A 20,782-nucleotide genomic window follows, 5' to 3' on the forward strand; every position below is an offset into this window, starting at 1 on the left:
AACTATGGCTCCAAGGAGATCTCCTGGTCAGGAAAAGCCTTTTTATGTAAATTAAGATGTCTTCTTCCAAGTTGGCAAATGCTGTAAAAATTCTGTAATGTCTATACCTTTCCTGTAGTAGATATGCTCAGTGCAACAAACTTTGAAAATACTCTAAAGAATATAGAGAGAAAAGAATTAAAAATACCTTACCCCTCAAGACTCATGACCATTCACAACCTTTTAGGATGTTAAATGTTAGCAGAAATACTTTGAAATGATGATGACCCATTCAAAGAGGGATATCATGATGAATGCTGGGTGATAATTTTGGGTGGAAATCCTAGCAGGCTTTATCTTGGTTTTGGAAATAAGAAGCCAGTTCTAATATTTTTATGGGAACACAAAGCATTTAAGAATAGCCAAAGCAGTCTGGAGGTGTCACAGGGTGGTCTCCAGGAAAGGGGGAGGTTCCCTGCCCCAACCAAGGGAGGGTGGAGCTGAGCAGGGAGAGGAGAAGCTGCAGAGGAGACTGAGGGAGGAAGGAAGCAGGATGGAGCCAGGAGACCTGGAGGAGGCGCATGGAGCCTAGAGACATGTGAAGAAACTGCGCTTGTCTTTTGGTCGTGGACTGGATGACACAGATGAGGGTGAGACCCATGGGGAGGTGACAATGGCAGCTTTTATCTTGATGTTGATTTTGCTCTTTTCCTTCCGGGCTTGTCTGTCTGGTTGTTTCTGACTCTTTTCTGTGGGTCCCCACTGGAAGATGCTTTAGACTTGTGGCAGGCTTTGGGGCTTTGTTCTGGGCCGATCCCACATGGATGGAGTTTTACCCAGGAGGGGACGGGTAACTTTGGGTGCTTCATTTAGAAACTAGACTCTTTGCCTTTCCTGTCTTGTTTCCTAGTTGTATTAAAGTTCCTTCCCATTAAAGTCTCATGTTTTGTGTTGATGCGGCGGATGGCAGAACCCATTTAAAATAGGCAGGTTTGCGGGGTTTGGGCTGCCCCTCTCCCTGTCCTATAACAGAGGAAGAACAAGGCAGAAAGACTAAAGTCTCCAGATATCAAGATATATATCAAAGTTTTGGTAATTAAGACAGTGTCAATGCAAGAGTAGATTTATAGACCAATAGAACACAATAGAGAATTCATACATAATGCCAAATTTGTATGTATTCACAAAACTTATGACAAAGGATGACTATGTAGTGCCATGGGGGAAGGAATGTTCCTTTTCATAAATGGCACTGGGTCAACTGAATATCATAGTGGAAGAAAAATCTTGACCTACCTCACAGACACACAAAAATCAATTTCAGTTGGATTTTAAATCTAACTGTGAAAACTAAAATGAGATAGCCTTTAGAAACAACTACAAGACATTATCTTCATGATTTTAAGTAGGCAAATATGTCTTAAATTGGACCAAAAAAAGCAGCACCATTGCACTGAATTGCAGTATATTAAATCAAGATTTTCTTTAATAAAAGATACATTAAGAAGTATAAAAAGGCAAGTCAGAGTGGGAAGATACATGTATTTGACATATTTGAAGATATGTGTATTTGACAAAGCACTCATATCCAGAACATATAAGGAACTGCGATAAATCAATGCAAAATAAGCAGATCTCTCACAAAAGAGGATGTCAAAGTGATCAATAAGGTGTTCAATTACATGTCATTGCACTTACAAGAATGCCAACATTAGTCAACTGCTATTCAATTCTGGTCAAACTAATCGTTGAGATAATAAAGAGAGAAAGTACCAGATTTTATTTATTTATTTTTTTTAGTTTCCTGAGCTCTAGTCACAATTAGTTTTGATAATCAGAAAGATGAAATCTTGATATTTGCAATAACAGGGATTGACCTAGAAGGTATTGTGCTTAGTGAAATAAGCAGACAGAGAAAGACAAACACCACATGATCCCATTGATGTGGTATATAGAGAAAACAAACAGTAAATAAAACAAAAGTAAACTTTTAAGCTTCCTTCTGGTGATTACAAGAAGGGCAGGGGGAAGAGGGGTGAGTAAAGTGGGACCAAGGGTACAATGGTGTGGTGAAGGCAGACTAAGACATTTAAGACATCAAGGGTGAACTTAGTGTAAGATACATATTGATTCTCAATAATGCACACCTGAGAGCTATATAATGTAATAATGCAACATTACTTCAACAAAACAAATAAATGGAATGTTCAACTGTAGAAACCACTTCTCTAAAATTCTTGGTATATATATTCCTTTTCTTTTTATTTATTTATTTTTTTAAAGATACACTTTTTTTTCCAATTTTTTTTTTTAAGATTTATTTATTTATTTATTTATTCATACAAGCACTGGGTACAGTCAGAAGCGCGGGAGGGTGAGAGAATTCACCAGAGTCAGAGCAGGATGCAGAACAGGCAGAAGGACTGAAGTACACTGCTGAGGGGAGCAGCGGGTGGCAGGAGAGGTCTGCGCGCCATGTGGGACCCTCCTCTGGTGGCCGGGGAGCAGCCGGGGATCGAACCGGCACTGCAGAGGCTGCGGGCAGCTTCGCAACCCCGCGCTCAACCACTGCGCCACAGGGGAAGCCCTCCTTTTCTTTTTATATGTGGTTTAAGGTGGCTATCATTTTTTAACTGACTTGTCATATGCCTCATTTATTTCTCAAATGCATTTCAGAAAATTTTGGATATATATAATGCATCTAAAAACAAATTTACAAAAATGTAGTATACTTCATTCAGTCTTACCTTCTTAGAATCATTTCAACATTGATTATTATAATTATTTTACTTTACCTCATGTTTCTCAATAATCATTTCATCGAAAATATTGATATGTATATTGTCTTTTATTTTAGATAAACTTGAGAAACTATAATCATGTCCTGGTGAACTGTAAATAAGAAAAACAAATATGAGTGTTTATTTTATAAGAGCAGTATTCATAAAGGAATATAAAATTAACTGTGTTCTTTTATAAAGTGCAAACTAAGAAAAAGTTGTTTGCTTTGAAGACTGCAATTTTTAAATCAAAATCAGCATGTGCTTTGTAGTTTCTAATATCTCTCTTTAGGTAATTTGCATTAAAAATAAAAATATTTATATGTCAAGCAGCAAGCTATGCAACACAGCCCATACATACATTGCAGGTAAATTATCTGGAGTATGGCATATAAAGATTTTTCTGTTATCTTAAATTCTGCTTCGTTTCTGCATTCACACAGAGTTTAATTGCTCTTTTGCTCTCAGTTACAAGATACAGCTGTTTAACCATGGAGATATTCTCTTTTCCATATTTTCTCCAGCCCAAAATTGGGAGAGCGGAGTGCATTTAATTTTGCAAGCTCTCTGCTGATAACTTCATTGATTGGATATATTTTGCGAGGTAGCTAAAGTGTAGTAAATCATAAGCAATGAACTTCTACTCTCAGTCTAGCTTGTGCATTTCAAAGAACTGAGAGTGGAAGTTCACTGCTTGTGATATACTACACTTAACAGACTTGTAACAATTCAGAAAAATTAATTTGCTCAAGGTAATGCCACCAGCAAGTGACAAAGCCCTAATCTGAACCTATAAGAGATGAAAGAACAAGAATATTGTATATGTGTTTGTTTTTTTGAACAAGCCTAGAAGTAGCCATGCATCATTCATGCCCACATTCTGATGGCCAGAATTTGGACATAGAGCTCCCATATAACCCACATACTCTAGCTGTGTGCCCAGAAAGAAAATAAAACAGGATTTCAGAAAAACACTGTAGTCTCTACAATGCCTAGGTTGCCTTCAAGCCCAACTAGCCCAAACACTGACATAAGCAGCATCCTCGCACAAGTGTTCTTAAGGACCTGTGAGCATGGAATCATATACCCAGGAGCAGGATTTCTGGGTTTAGCAGGTGCTGTTTTAATGCTTCACCTTACCATTTTGAGCTGCCATGACTGCAGTCTGCCAGTACTTGCCCCTCTGCATCTGGGGAGTTTATCTGGCTCCTGGAGCCTGTTTTGCCTGTGAACGGGGCAGGAGAAATCTGGGAAATTATTCCTTTCCCTGGACTCAGTGTATCTCTCAAAAAATGATGGAGAGGAATTATATATAAATATCCCAGCTCCCTCATTCTTCGGGTGGGTTAACCTGAGGCACTGTGATTTAGACTTCCCCCAGAGAGACTAGCTCATCTTAATCACTATTTTCAATAAATGGCTCAAGAAAATAATTTTGTTATTTCTCTTTTCTTAGAAACTGAGGGAAAATGGACTCCAACTTACATAAAATCTAGTTGAAGTTCTTCATTCCAGCATGGATGAGATCCACTTGCCGTACTGGTTTCATAGACAGTATGTTGAAAGGAAACTTCCACAAAAGGGTGTACAGTATCCTGAAACACATAATAAACACTGAATAGGCTGGAAGCTAGGAAATGACTTGGCTACTGGCTGACTAGATGAATTACTTTTCTAGTTTTTCAAAGAACCAATATTCACATAATAAACAATTATTAGTCCTAGTCAATGTCAGGTACTTTTCTGGTATCCAAAGATAAATGGACCTTTCTATTAAGAATTTTAAAGTCTATCAAGGAAAGATAAATAGGAAAACAATTGCAATAAAATGTGAGAAATAAAATAAGTGAAATATATTCAAGGTATAACATACATTGCAGGTATGAAAATGATTAACTTTATGGCACAGGGACAAATAGAACTTAACAGAGAAAACACTGGTTGAGCTTGAGTTTTGAAAAATTAAGTAGTAATTTATGTGGCCAATGATATGTAGTTGTAAGGAGGTCATTCTAGGAATTAGGAAAAGGCATGTATAACGGCTTCTAGAACAAGTTGTAGCATGATAAGGGACTGCTGTGGGTGGAGTGATATGACCGGTAAGTAGGTAAAAATCAGATCATCAAAAATTTTTACAGCCATTCTAAAAAGCTTCTATAATCCCTGAGAGCTGGGGAGCAGAGAATGAAAATGTTTTCAGAATCACATTTTATAAAGAGCATTTCAACTTGTCATGGAAAATAAACTGGAAAACCAAGGATTTGAGATGTAGAAGCCAGTTAGGGGCCAGTTGTAATTCAGGGTAGACATAATCAAAATTGTACTTTAAATACTTACCTCATTTAAGGTGTCAGCTGAGGGTGCAGATTTGATTATCTCTTTATGTTTGAGATGAGGTAGGGATGACATCAAATAAGTAGGCATACCCAAGGCTCTTTAGGAAAGACGAGATAGAGACAATCACTTTAGTAGGAGTGGGTATGTTTTTGCCTATATTTATGGAGATCTATAATTCAGTTATCCTGGCTCTTAGAAAATTTGCTTTGAATTTTCATATTCTAGTTTGTTAAGCATTTGATCACTGATATTCTGGAAGAATGGCTCCTAAATGCTGAACTAAGGATTGTATTCAGTCTATGATAAACTGTTCACTTACCCTGTGCAAAAAGAGAAATAAGGCAAATGATACCTTGAGATTATATATCCTCACTATTTTTTGTGTTATAATATTCTTTCCTTTATAAATTGATTTTACAAAAAGGTAGTGATTTTATTATGTTTTTATTTCATAAGTTAGTCTATGAAATGTGAACTTTTTAGCACACTGCATTTCAGCATATCAATTCTGTTACAGCTTATTAAACATAGGCAAAAAACCCTTTGAGAGATTTTAACTAGAGATTAGTGGCTATAAAGCAAAAATGTTTGCTTTTCAAATGTAGAATTTATAGGGTGTGCTAAAAATGAGATAAGGAAGTAGACCATATATGTGTTACATATAAGTGGGTATACCTAATATTCCTGGGGCAACTGGGTATTCGGTAGTCATAAAATGAGTCATATACAAGACTAAATATAGGAAACATTAAATCTTCAGGATATACTAAATGTACATGAGCATTTGACTTCATTTGCTATCCAGCTTGGACCCACTGATCCTCTGCTGAAGAAACGCAAACGAAACACAGAGTGCCTGCAAAAGAGATGGGTACGATTGGCTTTTGCAGAAGTCATGGAAAATGACAAGCCTAAAACAGAGCCCATGTTCTATGTTCTCCAGTGTTCTACTTCCAGTGCTGAGAGCTGCCAGTGGCAGAAGACAGTGCAGTTGGCAATAGCAGCTGCACATCTTTTCATAATAGGGACTAGGGACAAAAGGGTTTTTTTAATATAGCACCCCAAAATATACATTTGAAGTTGCTCTGGGCATTCAAACTTCTGAAAACTTCAAATACATGGCAATGATAGTAAATCTGACTGTCCAAATGAAGATTTCAACTTTCATTCAGTTTCTTTATTTGAAAGATCAATAAAGTACAAAATTTTACAAATAGGACAGTGTGGAGATTTACACTGAAGATAGATCTTCTGCAACCATAAGAGCTGGTTATCTTACCTATTAACTGCTGTCTTCCTCGTAGGAATATTATATGCCCTCAGTATTCTGACAAGAATTTTAATGTCTCCATCACAGATCGTCTGTGCTGCCACTTTTTTCCTTTCTTTTCTCTGAGGCTTTAACATTCTTCGCCGTTTAACAAGTTTACAAACTGCATGTGTCAGCTGGCTGGAGTAAAAAGTGATTGGCCAGATATATAGAAGATAAGTCAGCATAAAAAGCTATCAATTTTTCAACTCATTATAATAAATAAGGCCAATATTCTGAACTATATTCTCTCCATTGTAGAGGGAGGGGAGATAGAGTTACTTAAACCCAAGGAAGGAATCTTTGAGGACACAGAGAGGCTGTGTTCGTTCTTAGGTTAACAGAGAATGTGTTGGCTCCATGCCCTTTGAGTACAAGGGCCAGGAAAAGACAAGCACTTGGAAAGGTAATTCCATGAAATATGACGTCCTTCCAGAAGAGTATTCATTTTTCAAATATCATTCTCTTGAAAGTGGTCAGCCTTGACTTTTCTACATAGCTCTGGAGTAGGAGTTACTGACCACTGTGTGCTGCCAATCCCAGAATGATGGCTTTATGGTCATCACACCCATTTCTCCGCAAGAGTGAAAAGAAAACAAAATAGAATTCAGCATCCTACGCCTACTAAGACTTTATTGGTGATACTAGAAATCTCCAAGTGGCCCCAGGGAGTTACCCCAAAATATGGCATCCCTGTTCCTCCTGTTCCCACCCTTAATTTCACAAATAGGACCTTAAGAGAATTGAGTTACTTTGGCCAAAGTCTCCTACTACTGCTGCCTGTGGCTTCACAGTGACCTTGAATGCCTGGGAGTTAGGGATCCAGAGTCACTGTGGGGGTTACCATGAGGGTCACTTTGTCAGGGACAGTTTCAGGACAGGAATATCATAGGGTGAAACTAATTTGGGACAGAAGCATTTTTAAATTTTTCTTCCCTGTGCTAAAAGCTATCATTGGAGGTTAAAGACTAAAGTAATATACAATTGAAAACACATATACAGGTAAGTCAAAAATGCAATTTTAAAATGACCAAATATATTTTAGGTCACTGTATTTCACTTTCTGCTTTATAACTGCATTTTTTTGGAAATATAACTGAATTGATACAAAATTAAAAAACTTATTACAGGACTTTGGAGGCATTAGCTTAAAACTTTACATTTCATATTTGAATAATAATAATACATTTTAGTATGTACCTTGTAGATACAATTTCTTCGTAATCAGCCACAATATCGGATAAGTTAAATTTGCTAACTTTGATAATTCTTTTCATTATCAACTTTCTCATCTACAAAAAAGTAGAATTTAAAAAGTTTGTAGTTTGTATTTTAAAAGTAAGTATTTATAATGCTACTACCACCCCTATTTTTTCACTCCAAATTTTGCAAGCAATGAATGGAAAAGAGGATTAGGTAAGTGAAAATAAGGTTCTATTTGCTACCCTTATTAGAACCATTCCTAACTCTCCCACTGTCATACTAAAGCAAGGTTCTTTCTCTCTATTTCTTTGCCCTTCCACACCCATGTGATGTCAGCACAAACTCTGCTCTCTTCCTCCCAACCCACAGTATACTCGGACAGAACTGGTCCATCAGCGGAGATGATCACCTTGTGAGTGTGTGTTTACGACATCTACCTACACGCACTGGGCATGAATCTTGATTCACAGACTCACAGAAATGTAATGACACGTCTTTATTTCCTTTGAGTCAGTGTTATTCTGTCAGCTTGGCAACATACTCAGCGCGTCCACAGAGCCATTCCTATGTCCTGGCTACTGGAACAGCCCACAGACGTGGCTTCCTCCAAGGACTCTGGGGTTCTTTTTCAGTCTGAGGAAATCCTTCCCTTTTCTCCTCTAGCCCTGTGCTTTGCTACAGATGTAAGCTTTCAGATATGAAGCTAGGAAGATGCAGGTGTCAGTTTTCTGTCTTGCCACAAATCATCCCAGAGATGATTTAACCTAGAACATAACAATCTGCTTGACTGCAGTAGGAAAATGGGGTGGAAAAGTATAACCCCTAAAATAACACAGGAATATGGGCAACAAATCGTTTCCCTTCAAGATGAACCATACCCTTCTGAACCCATTATTGCTCATACTCTAATTCTCTCTCCTCCCTTCACCTCCCCCCCCCCAATTTTTTTTCTCTCTCCTTACATCCCTCTTTTCTCTCCCAACCCCTTGGCATCACACAGACTGAACTCCTTGCTATTCTTCCAATAGGCCAGGCATGTTACTTTCTTCTGGTTTCCACACTGGGTTCCACCAGCCTGGCATACTCTCGCAGGAAATCCCACAAATAGCTCCCTTACCTCCTAGTCTTTTGCTGAAGTGTTACCTTTTCACTGGCTTTCTTCATCACCTCATTTAAAATTGCACTTCCACCCTCTCATGCACACAGAACTCTCCTTTCTTCCTAATTTACTTTTCATAGCACACTATCACCCTCGTGTTTTGTTCACTGCTTGACTTCCCCCACTAGAATGACCTCCTCCAGGAGGCCAGGGATTCCAGTTTATTTTCCTTACAGCTATGATGCCAAAGTCTACTGTGATGCCTAAGTTATAACTGGTGCTCAATAGTTACTGGCTATATAAGTGAAAGGGACAGATTGCAGACATGCAATCTTAGAAGCAATCATTTCAGCAAAATGTTATCTGGAAATCCTGGAGACTGCTGGGACTCCATTCTTCACTGTAACAACCCTGGCATTAGCCATCACTGCCCCACTATCAAAGCAGGAGCTGTGTACGCAAGTCCCCCAGTACCTCGGGATCCTCCCTCAGCAGGAATAAGCACTTGTGGCCTAGGAGGTCTCCAGTGTTAACCCTTTCTGGGATTTGTAATTAAAGTAATTATAACTTGATATTTTATTTTTTATTTTTTTAAAGATTTATTTATGCATACAAGAACTGGGGTACAGGCCAGAGGTGTGAGGGGTTAGAGGATTCGCCAGAGACAGAGTGGGGAGCCGAACAGGCAGACTGACTGAAATCCACTGCTGAGGGGAGCAGCGGGTGAGTCAGGAGAGGTCTGCTGTGCCATGTGGGTTGCTCCCTGGCCGGGGATCAAATTCATGCTGCGGACAACTTCATAGGTTGCGTTAAACTAAATCTTTCATTTTACCACTCTCAGCAAAGAAATCCCCAGAAGAAATTGAAATCTAATCAAAGTTTTCTTAAAACTCCTCCCTAGGAACCCCATGTGTAGCTCAAGCATCTTTAGACACTTGCTCTCTTACCCCCTCTCCGATCCTCTGCCGTGCTCCCTTCTGCTTTTCTTCATACATAAAGAGGAAGAGAAGGGACGAGGATATGTGTTCTCTTTTCTTAGGAGTAAGAACATTTTCCTAAGGCAGCAAACTCATTACTAAAGACATCCCATTTTTTTTTCTTTAAACACAGTGACAAAGGAGAGGAGTTCTCGGGCCCAAGACAGCTACAGTGGTCTGTGTCTCCCCCATCCTATGGCAACAGTATATAAACTGGACTAGCACTTGAGCTTTTATCTCCTTTGCCCCTTACATTGGAAACAACGGAAGGCAGATGGCATTATTAATCTGCTTTTGCTCAAAAAGTGGGACTCAGTGAAAAGATTTCTTGTCCAAAGACACACCAGTGGTCAGAACAGGTCTTCACACACCTGCCTGGGCCTCTTCTTATACACCGTTGCTTCTCACCTACTTCCATGAGGATCTGCTGTGTATGTCTTAGATCTGATTATAGCTCTTTGCTTCTTTCCAAGTTACCCTAAAAGACTGCTCAGGTGCTCATCAGCAGAGGCATGTACTTGGCTGAGATTTTGCTTCTGCAGAAGTTTTGGTCCACCTCAGCCCTTGAGGTTTTACCTCTAACTTTATTAATTTCTCAAATAGTCACAACATTTTTCTGAGTCAAGGGCATGGTGCTGGGTACTGTGGTTCCTTGGCATGGAGCCTGCACTCCAGAACCTTAGAGTGCAGCGAGGACAGTGGAAAGGAATTGGGAGCACTGTTCAGCGAGGGTGAACATCTCACCCGGCTGAGGCTCTGCCAGCTGCTCTGTGAATGCCTGACTCTGTCAGACCAGTGTCTTTCTCTAACATTTCCTTTCTCCTTTTGGAAGCTGATTCATCCCTTTGTTCCCTGAATTTCTGTGTTACATGGCACCATGAGATCCCAATAGAAGCAGGGATTCTAGCAAAATACTGGCATATTTCAGGGTCAAAAAGAAACAGGAAGTCTTTTAATATTCACGTCTAAACAGGAAAAGTTGGAGTGCACTTTAATGATGAGTTTGCTGTCACCTGAAATAACCTCAGTGTCAACAGTGTACACGGACATTTGTAGCTGGTAAGTAACTAACTGCAAGTAACTAAAGAAGTCTGAAGAGAACAAAAGACCTCAATTATCAGAAAGAGGTGATGAGTCAGTGGATTTGTGTAGGAAAGACCAACACTGTGCATCCTGCAGACCAGTTTTCACAAAAGTAAATAAATGCAAACATATTGATAGTATTATTTGGTTCTTACCTTTTTCAGAAATTTGGTAGAACTAATCCTTTGTGCAATAATGGAATTCACATCTGAAATGGATGTATCCTTCTCTATTTGACTTTCATATTCCTAAACAAAGAATGAAGTTAATTTCACTTGGAGAAGGTAACAGAATTCATATATGACAGGCCACAATAGAATAGTAACTATTAATTTCAGTGTATGTGTGGAAGACATTGGCAACACCAGTGCTGAGAGAAGAAGACATTTCTTTCAGATTCTCCCTGCTATCACTTATTGCTGTCAATGAGTTGCTTTAAGTTTGTTAATAGTTGCTTCATATATTTGGGTGCACCTGTGTTGGATGCATTGATACTAATGACAGTTCTATCTTCTTCATGAATTGTTCCCTTGATTGTTATACAGGGCCCATCTCTTTTTTGACTGAAAGTCTAATATGTAAGTTATGAGAATAGCAGTTTCTGTTTTTTTCCCTTCAGTGCTATTGCTCCAGCCTTTCCATTTAAGTCCATGTTTATCTTTAGATCTGATGTGTGACTCTTGTATGCATAATATAAATGGTTTATGCTTTTATTTAATTATTTTTTTAATGACCTGTCATTCTGTGTCTTTTGATTGGTGTATTTAGTTCATTTACATTTAGGGCAACTATTGATATTACATATAAGGCTGATTCACTGTTATTCTTGCTTCTACTTTTTTGGTTGTTTTATCTTTCTGTTGTTTATTTTTCCATGTGTTTCTCTCTGTCTTTTAAGTTGGATGACTTTCCTTGGTGGGTCTCTCAGTTTCTTCATATCTTCTAAGCATCACTGTTCCAGATTTTCATTTTGTGGTTACCATGAGGGTTCTACCAATCTTTCTATATGTAAGACAATATTTTGTGCTGGAATCAATTCATCATTATTTAGTGATACAGATTCTGTCCTTCCTCCCTTTAATATGTTTTGCTGTTGTCTTATATTATTTTTGTTTATGCTTCTGATTCTGTATTACTATTTATCACTTTGCTCATAGTTTTATGTTCTTTTGTTTCTTCTCTTCATGTACAAGAACGGCTTTTAGCACTTTTTGTAGGGCAGGTCTGATGGTGATGAACTCCATTAGCTTTTGTCTAGGAAAGCCTTTATCTATCCCTCAGATCTGAATGATTTTGCAGGATAGATTTTTTGGCAGTTCTTGTTTGGCAGTTCTTGTATTTTAAAATTATAAAAATGTCATTCCTCTCTCTTCTAGGCTTGAGGATTTTTGCTGAAAAAATCTGCTAAGAGATTGGTCAAGGTGCCTTTGTATATTACATTTTTTCCCTTAGCAGCCTTTAGTTTTTTTCTTTATTACTGACTTTCGATAATTTAACAGAGCTATGTCTTGGTGTAGGTAGTTTAGGAATCTGGATCACTCTGAGCTTCTTGGACATCCATATTTCTTTCCTTAGGTTTGGGAAATTCTTGGCTCTTATTTCTTTGAATAGGGTCTCTGCTCCCTTCTCACTTTACGTTCAGGGACACCCACAATCACAATTTTTTTTTTATTTTAATAGTGTTGGATACTTCTAGTAGAGTTTTTCTTCATTTTTTATAACCTTTATTTCTCTCCTTCTATTTGTACATTTATATCTCAAGTTTCCAAAATTCTCTTTTCTGCTAACAAGTCTTTTTTGTATGCTTTCCATATTTGTTCTGATTTCACTTAGAGTGTGTGTGTGTGTGTGTGTGTTTAATAGCTTCAATCAAAGAGGCTGAAACACTCCGTTCTGTTTGAAGGTCCTGAAACTGCCTTTCTAATTTGGTTGACCTTCTAGGACTTCATTGATCTTCTTTACGGTCATCATTCTAAAATAGTCCTGTTAGGTCCTCAAATGCTGTGTCCTTTATATAGGTCTGGACTTCTGTTCTTTCAGCTTTTCCATCTAGTGTTCAGATGCTCCTTGCTTCCTAGGCATGTATAGTGCCTTATTTGCTTTTTTCCAGTTGGGATTCTGTGGTTTTAGTCTCAGTTATTAATCTCTGTTGAACTAGGCAGCAGGTGAGGAAGAAAGGAAAGTGAAGCTGGAGTCCAAAGACTCAGACCCAGACTTGGTGGGGAGGGAGAGCCATTTCCGGTGAAGGCATTTACACTGCTGCTTTCTTGTTGGGTCTGGAGCAAATGCTGATCACTGTAAGAAGGAGCCTGAATTCTAACGTTCCATCTGCTTGCTGCTCCTCCCTGTAATGTGCAGCAGGCTTCCTACTTTGGTCTCCAGCAGAGGTGGTGGGGGTGAGACTCTGCCGCCCATGTTGCCAGCAGCCAGATTCTTCTTGACTGAGCTAAAAGTACCAGCACCCCTCATTACTCTACCCTCACTAAAAAGATGTCCAGCACAGGGTTGGTGTGCTGCAGTGTCTGTAACTATTTCCAGCTTGTTCAGGTGACTGGGATGGCCACAGTCCTGGCCACAAGACCCTCTCCCTTTCTTTGTTCTACCACAACCGTGAGCCAGCAACCTCATGTGAAATAACTGTGAGTTAGTGTCCCATCTCTGGTGATGAACTGGTGATTTCCTGTGAGCAGTATTATTTTTTTTCTAGTTGTACTGAGAGAAGAGGTTATTAAAACTTCCTTATTTCACCAAATTGTGGAGAAGTCTAAAGTCTTAATTATATTCAGATCTCACAGTTTTTGGTAAGCAGACTACATATATAATGCTATGTATTTCATATGCATTATATTAGGTAGTAATAACATCTATTTGTCCTTTATTCATGTATTAGTTTTCAACTGCTGCCATTTTATCTGCTGCCAAATTACCACAATTTAGTGGCTTAAAGCAACACAAATGTGTTCTCTCAGAATTCTGTAGCTGGGCAGTGTGGGTTGTCTCAGTTGGTTTCTCTGCTCCAGGTGTCTCAAGGCTGATATCCAGATGTCAGCTAGATTCTGGGAGGCTATGAGAAGAATCTGTTTCCAAATTCACTGAGGTTGTTGGCAGAAACCAGTTCCATGCAACTATAGGACTGTGGCCCCACTTCTTCTTTGCTGGATATCAGCTAGGACCCACCCTTAGCTCCTAGGAGCCTCTCTTCAGGCTTTGCAGATGGATGTCTAAGACTCAAAACTGGCAACTGCACATTGAGTCCCTCTCATGATGAGATCTTTCTGATTTCTCTTGCTGTTGCAGCTTTATTTTGCTCTCAACTGAAAAAAAGTTCTCTGCTTTTAAAAGCACATGTAACTAGATTAAGTCCACTCAGATAATCCAAGAAAATCTATTTTAAACAATGTAACAACATATTCAAAGCTTCTGGATACTGGAGAGTGGGCATGTTTGGGAGGCCCTTATTCTACCCACTGAAATTAAGAAGATTAAGTTGAGTCACTGAGTCAAAACAACGAGGACTGGGGCCTCCCCGGCGGCGCAGCGGTTGAGCACTGGGTTGCAAAGCTGCCCGCGGCCTCTGCGGTGCCAGTTCGATCCCCGGCTGCTCCCCGGCCACCAGAGGAGGGTCCCACATGGCGCGCAGACCTCTCCTGCCGCCCGCTGCTCCCCTCAGCAGTGTACTTCGGTCCTTCTGCCTGCTCTGCTCCCCGCTCTGGCTCTGGTGAATTCTCTCACCCTCCTGCGCTTCTGACTGTACCCAGTGCATGTATAGACAAAACAAACAAACAAATAAATAAAACATGCCTCTATAAAAGAAAAAAAAAAAAAAAAACAAAACAACGAGGACTGTATTTCCCCATGGTAGATGGATGACTTTCTTTTGTAATTGAAAAGTAGATATTCATTTTAAATATGGATATTATACTCAACAAATTTATTGTGACAGTTTATTGCAGATTTTCTTTTTTTTTCCATGTAGACACATTTTCTACAAAGACAGGTTCTTCCAGTTTTAATTTCCATCTTTTCCTCTTCCTTCATTTTGGTTTAGTACGTTGGATTTTACAGATGACAGAGGGCATTCTTATGTTGTTAAGATTAATGGAAGCTGATGTTCTGCCACTAAGTATGATGTTTGTATAGGAGCCTATGAGGGAATAGGTTTTTTTTTTTAAGATTTTTTTTATTTATGCATACAAGAACTGGGGTACAGGCCAGAGGTGTGGGGGTGAGGGAACTGACCATCGACAGAGTGAGGAACATAACAGGCAGATCGACTGAAATACACTGCTGAGGGGAGCAGTGGGCAAGACAGGAGAGGTCTGCTGCGCCATGTGGGTTGCTCCCTGGCCAGCGGGGATCAAAGTCGTGCTGCTAGGCCGCGGATGGAAGCTGCAGATTGAAGCTACGGATTGCTTCATAGTGAGTGCTTAACCCCTTGAGCCACCAGGGAGGCCCGAGGGAATAGATTTCTGATCATGATCCTTATACCAAACTCAGTTTCAGGGCCACACAGGTAACAAGCTACAGAATCAAAGCCAAGGGGCAGATTTTAAGGACTATTTCCCAGAATGCTAGGAAAGTGAAGAGAGAGAAGTAAAGAATTTGGTCAAGGACACCTGGGCACTGTTGTTGATTTTTTCCTGTTCTCTTCAAGGATGATAAGGCCTTGGTAACTTTAACTTGGATTCAAGAACTAGGAGACTTCCCTTAAATGGAATGCATTTGCCATGTAAGTGTAAATTCTTGTTGGGTGGTAAATTTTTATTTTTAAAACCCTGGCAAATTGCTAGTATAGGAGAAGATTATTCCCCATTGGAGTACAAGAGCCCAAGAAAACCAGCATCAAAATCTGTAGCAGCTGTCCTGGGCTGCCTGTACAAGTTTCTGTATGCTTGGCTAATTAAACCTGGAACTTAATGTAACCATCTAGTGGGTATGTAAATGGTCCCTTCCCTTCCTCCATCCTCTCAATTCTACAATTTACCTAAAATATTTTTAATGCAGTCTGCATCAGCAGAAAACCCCAAGATGCTGAAACAATCTTAATCAGATTAAAAGAATTCCCTTCATGGGTCCACTGGTTGCGAGCTTTCATCATGGATGTATATCATGCATGAAATGACTTTTAGACATTTATTAAAAGGGGCACATTTTTTCCTTCCTTAATTATGTTAGTATGGTAAATTACATTAATAGATTTTGGATTAAATTAGTTCTGTTGTCTGGAAATAAACCCTACTAGCCTACAGTGCATAATTACATGTCTATACACAGTACATAATTTTTCAATTTGTTAAAATTTTATTAGTAATTTTACACTTGTGCTTTCAAATAAAATTGATCTAAAATGATCATTTCTTCCGCCTTTGCCCAATTTTTATGATGGTCATATTAGTCTGAATAGTTTGTATTCTTCTCTGAATAGTTTGTATAAGATAAGGGAAGTCAGCCAAGTCCCTAGCTTCCTAGCGGAAACTTCCTTTTGTATGATGTTCTACCTCTGATTATGCTGAGCATTGTGCTTTGCCAAATTATGGAACTATAGAATTGAATTCAATCATTCAGAGAAATAGCAGGAGGAAACGGAGTAACTTTCCAGCTATTCAAAGCCAACGCCTTCCTTCCCACTGTAACTTATTAACTAACATTCCTAAGGTCTCAAGACAGATCCTCCAGCATTAATGTTGGATAAAGCTTTTCCAAAAAGCCACATGTTTGTCAATACATATAATTCTACTCACCCATATTTGTGAAAATAGTGAATCATCTGTAAATCCTATTTTTATTTGGCTATAATAGTTATGTGCTGTTAGTGCCATGACAGTAGCACAGAAAAATTAATCATTTTTTTCCGTTCATCTCTGAGGCACATGAAAGAGTTTCTGAGACAATCCCATTTGGTTTAGACCACAAGTGTCCTCCCAAATGTACTGAGTCCTATGTGGGTTTGTTTGTTTCTCCTATAAATCAGGGTATTAAAACTAAAGGTTGACTGAGTGGCAACAGCAAGAACAAATATACCTTATTTTTTTTTAATAGATTTTACTGTTTTTGACATTAAGTGGCTTATTGCAATTTCCTTTTGGTCCAGAATAAAATGAATATAATATCAAAAACAAATACCAGTTTCTTCTTATCAATTGATAATAATTCACCCAATTATTTAAGTTATAAGCTCACAACCAAAGTTGATAAGTGAGAATTCTACACCTACAGTGATAATTTCTTTCCCGTGAACCACCTCTTAGCAAGCTCAAATGCTGTATCACTACAATTGGTTATTTCTACAAGAAATAACTTGCTATAATTCTATTTTAAGACTAGTGGTGTGCTGGCAAGTGTGTAACAACCAATTCCACCAGCCAGCGCTGGCTGGCAGCTCCAGCACAGCGTAAGGCTTGTTTCTCTTTCTTTCCCTCACATTTTAAAGTTTCTGAAATTGAGATGTACTTTGCAATTAATGTACAACTTTAACATGGCAGTGTTTCCCCCTGGCCCCAAAGTCACTTTTAAACTATGATGAATTTTATAATAACAGAAATCCAATATTATGTAAATTTAGGATATTCCTAAAAGATTTTGGTTGTGAAACAGGTTGTTTGGACAACATCTAAGATGCAAAGTCAAGCTGAAGACTCTGGAATTTGGGAGAGCTGTATATTTGCAATACCTAAAGAGAAGGGGGTGGGAGAGCTGTCTATAGATTGTCACTTAATAAAAGAAAGAAATACAGTCTTAAAACGGAAAAAAAGTAACATATATAATAAGCCATATTCAAATAGAAAACAAGTACCTGGAAGATTAGATCTGGAATCTCTCTGTCATAGAGGGGTATTTGCTGCAGGACAACATCTAAGTGACCTGCATTTCTAAGCTGCAACAGCTGAAAACGTTTATTCTTCTTCATTTCCTCTTCAGAAACAAAGTTAAATTCATCTTGAAACTGTTCCAGACGAAAATACTTTGGAATATACTGTTCTTTATGCTTCAGGTACTGTAAAACATTATAGAGTATTCAGTTAAAATACTAATTTTTTAAAATTCAAGAACTGTTTCAAAACATTGCTTTTCCCCAGTCAACTGGGAGAGGTAAGAAGGAAATTGTTTCTAAGTAGGAAGCACAGTAACTGAATCTCTATAGAGACAGAATGTGAAAGCAAAAACAAAAAACAAACCAAAATCCATTCTACATGATTTCCCAGCTATGATTTGTATAGAAAATGAAAATACTTGTGTTGCACACTTGGTTAAAAGATGAGAGTGTTGAGAGCTGAGAGAGGATCAATCTTTCTGTACCCTGCTATGAATTCAGCACATCAGCTGGGAAGCTCTGATCCAGAGAAACTTAATTGCAATCATGTATTTATGTATGTATTTATTTATGTATTTATTAAAGATTTATTTATTTATGCAAACAAGAGCTGGGGTACAGGCCAGAGATGTGAGGGGTGAGAGGATTCACCAGAGACAGGGTGGGGAACAGAACAGGCAGACTGACTGAAATACACTGCTGAGGGGAGCAGTGGATGAGACAGGAGAGGTCTGCCTTGCCATGTGGGTTGCTCCTAGGCCGGCCGGGGATCAAACTTGTGCTGCAGAGGCTGCAGATTGCTTCATTGTGCAGTGCTTAACCCCTTCCACCACCAGGGAGGCCCGTGATGATGTATTTATTAATTGCTTTGTTCCCTAAATGCAAATGTCACTACAAGGTACATGCTAGTTTCAATAAGAGGCATACAATTATATTAGTTATAGTTTCCCAAGGAAAGATAAAACACATGACTGATACAGTAAAAAGAGGAATGCTATTAGAGCCATGAGAGTTTACAAAAAGGAATACAAAGTTAACAGAAGAGTAAGGAAAGAAGGAAGAGTCCATCCCTAAGTGCAGTAACCAGGGAAGCATTTATAACACTTGTGGGGACACTAAGATAGAGGCCATGTGTGCCCTTCCAGAAGAAAGGACATGAACAAAGACATGGAGAAAGGGTTTTAATGGTACACAGAGAAGTTCAGGTGGTTATATAAGTAGAAGTGAATAGATAATGAGTGAAGCTGTGTGTCTGTAAGTCATCTGTGTATCCCAAACAGCTATAACAATAATGAAACTGGCATTCAGTAGATATACAATGGATATTAACTTGAAGGTTAACCTGCAGGATGTGCTGTGTGGGGCTGTCCAGTAGAGGCATAGTACCAACTATCCAGACTTGTTTCAGTTTCTGAAAAAAAATTTTTTTTTTTAAAGATTTATTTATTTATTTATACAAGCACTGGGTACAGTCAGAAGCGCGGGAGGGTGAGAGAATTCACCAGAGCCAGATCGGGGAGCAGAGCAGGCAGAAGGACCGAAGTACACTGCTGAGGGGAGCAGCGGGCAGCAGGAGAGGTCTGCGCACCATGTGGGACCCTCCTCTGGTGGCCGGGGAGCAGCCAGGGATCGAACCGGCGCTGCAGAGGCTGCGGGCAGCTTCGCAACCCAGCACTCAACCGCTGCGCCTCCGGGGAGGCCCAGTTTCTGAATTTTTAATTATGTTTACAATATTCTAAACTACGTGAAAGTGGTATCTATCCTCAGATTTGTCTTTATGTGCCTCCTATTGTAGTACCTAGAAAAATATACAGCAAACTATGAAAGAAGACGGGGAAGGAGTTTAGAAAATAGGGTATGTTTACAGTACTGGTATTTACTATCACTTACTGTAATAAATTCCATTAAATCAGAATATTCTGGGTTATTTGGGTCAATCTTCGCTTCCTTTGCCCATTCAAGAAGTTTCTGTGCATTAGTGAGCCATGGGATTCCAGGAACACCTCTTGCATCTACATTTTTTAACACACTAGCATAAAGAAGGTATTTTGTTAGTTTGCATACAATATGAAGGTTACACATCTATTAATTCAGGATAAAACCTTCCCATTCCAGGTATTCAAAGATAAAACCTATCTAGCTCCTGCATTTAGGGTTAAACAGAAGGTTTGGATGTGCTATTTCTCTTGGTCCTTCACACATTCTAGCTTGCATCAAAGCTTTTTGATAAATGTCTACCTTCTCCCTTAAGAAACAGTCAGGTTTTTAAGGGTAAAGTCTGTAAATATTCATCTTCGCCATCTCCAGTCTGTGTAATGCTAAAAGAGTTCATAGAAAAATATTTTGTTGTTTTGTAGATGTTGAGGCAAATAGTGCTTATTGAATGTACTCTGTAAATTCTGAACATAATAATACCTTACTAAATATTTTCTTTTCATAGGATGCATAGTATTAACATTTAACCAAATGTTTACTTGAGAAAAATTAATAAAGGCCACAATATAAAAAGAATATTCAGGCTATATCTTTACATTTGAAATACAACATAGAATGATACAATTAAATGGAAAAAATGTGCCAGCGAATATCTTTGTTTGGTCATATGAGGCCGTTTTCAGAGGTTGGAGAACTATAAAAGACTAGACTCATGATGTATCATTAATTTACATAGCAATAGGCTAAGAGCAGGATGAATTTAACCATAAACAGTTAGGGTTTCTCTAAAGTCATTTACATTACTCTCTCATTTATAAACTCAGGTTGTGTGTGGTGCTTTGCTAAGGAGGCATCATTTTTCAAGCATAAAAGTTCATTACCTGCAGTAAGCAGACCTCAGTGTCTGAGACATAGGTGTCAGAGGGATACCATTTTCATCTAAGGCCCATGATAGAGAATAGCTTAGTTTTCCTGATGTCAAAAGACAAAGTTCTTCAGTTTCATTTCCCTCAAGAAGAAAAGGCACATCTGTTATGAAAAGTATTAAAGAGGTATTTTTAAGTGTGCAGTTGGAGTGCTGGTAGACACCCTGACTTGTACTTACGGAACCACAAGTCAGTTCTTTGCTGACCCCAAGCTCTAATCTTAGCATTTTGTTTCATCTCCCATCTAAGGCAGATTGCTTCAAACAGACTACAAAAGAGAGGAAAATAATGTTCTGGATACATAAAGATGAACTACTCTATTTCCTCTTGTATGACTATAAGT

General features: G+C 38.7%; 1 protein-coding gene across 15 annotated transcripts in view; it reads right to left on the reverse strand.

The window, feature by feature from the left end:
• CC2D2B (coiled-coil and C2 domain containing 2B) overlaps nucleotides 1-20,782 on the reverse strand; it is a 70,067-nt gene that overhangs the window by 21,233 nt on the left and 28,052 nt on the right. For 12 of the 15 annotated variants that reach the window (XM_054690534.1, XM_054690538.1, XM_054690539.1 and 9 more), the window contains 9 exons: nucleotides 20,395-20,542; nucleotides 19,469-19,607; nucleotides 17,561-17,761; nucleotides 10,923-11,015; nucleotides 7,606-7,697; nucleotides 6,376-6,546; nucleotides 5,097-5,193; nucleotides 4,245-4,354; nucleotides 2,775-2,871 (listed from right to left, as the gene is read on the reverse strand). In XM_054690534.1, coding sequence (XP_054546509.1) covers nucleotides 2,775-2,871; nucleotides 4,245-4,354; nucleotides 5,097-5,193; nucleotides 6,376-6,546; nucleotides 7,606-7,697; nucleotides 10,923-11,015; nucleotides 17,561-17,761; nucleotides 19,469-19,607; nucleotides 20,395-20,542 — 1,148 coding nt within the window. Of the gene's footprint in view, nucleotides 1-2,774; nucleotides 2,872-4,244; nucleotides 4,355-5,096; nucleotides 5,194-5,771; nucleotides 5,923-6,375; nucleotides 6,547-7,605; nucleotides 7,698-8,084; nucleotides 8,117-10,922; nucleotides 11,016-17,560; nucleotides 17,762-18,920; nucleotides 18,984-19,468; nucleotides 19,608-20,394; nucleotides 20,543-20,782 lie in introns of those variants that run through there. The other 3 variants (XM_037496458.2, XM_037496459.2, XM_054690543.1) reach the window with 3 other exon arrangements.

This window comes from Talpa occidentalis, unplaced genomic scaffold, assembly GCF_014898055.3.
Source record: "Talpa occidentalis isolate TD23 unplaced genomic scaffold, MPIMG_talOcc4v2.1 talOcc4.8, whole genome shotgun sequence".
Taxonomy (NCBI): Eukaryota; Metazoa; Chordata; class Mammalia; order Eulipotyphla; family Talpidae; genus Talpa; species Talpa occidentalis.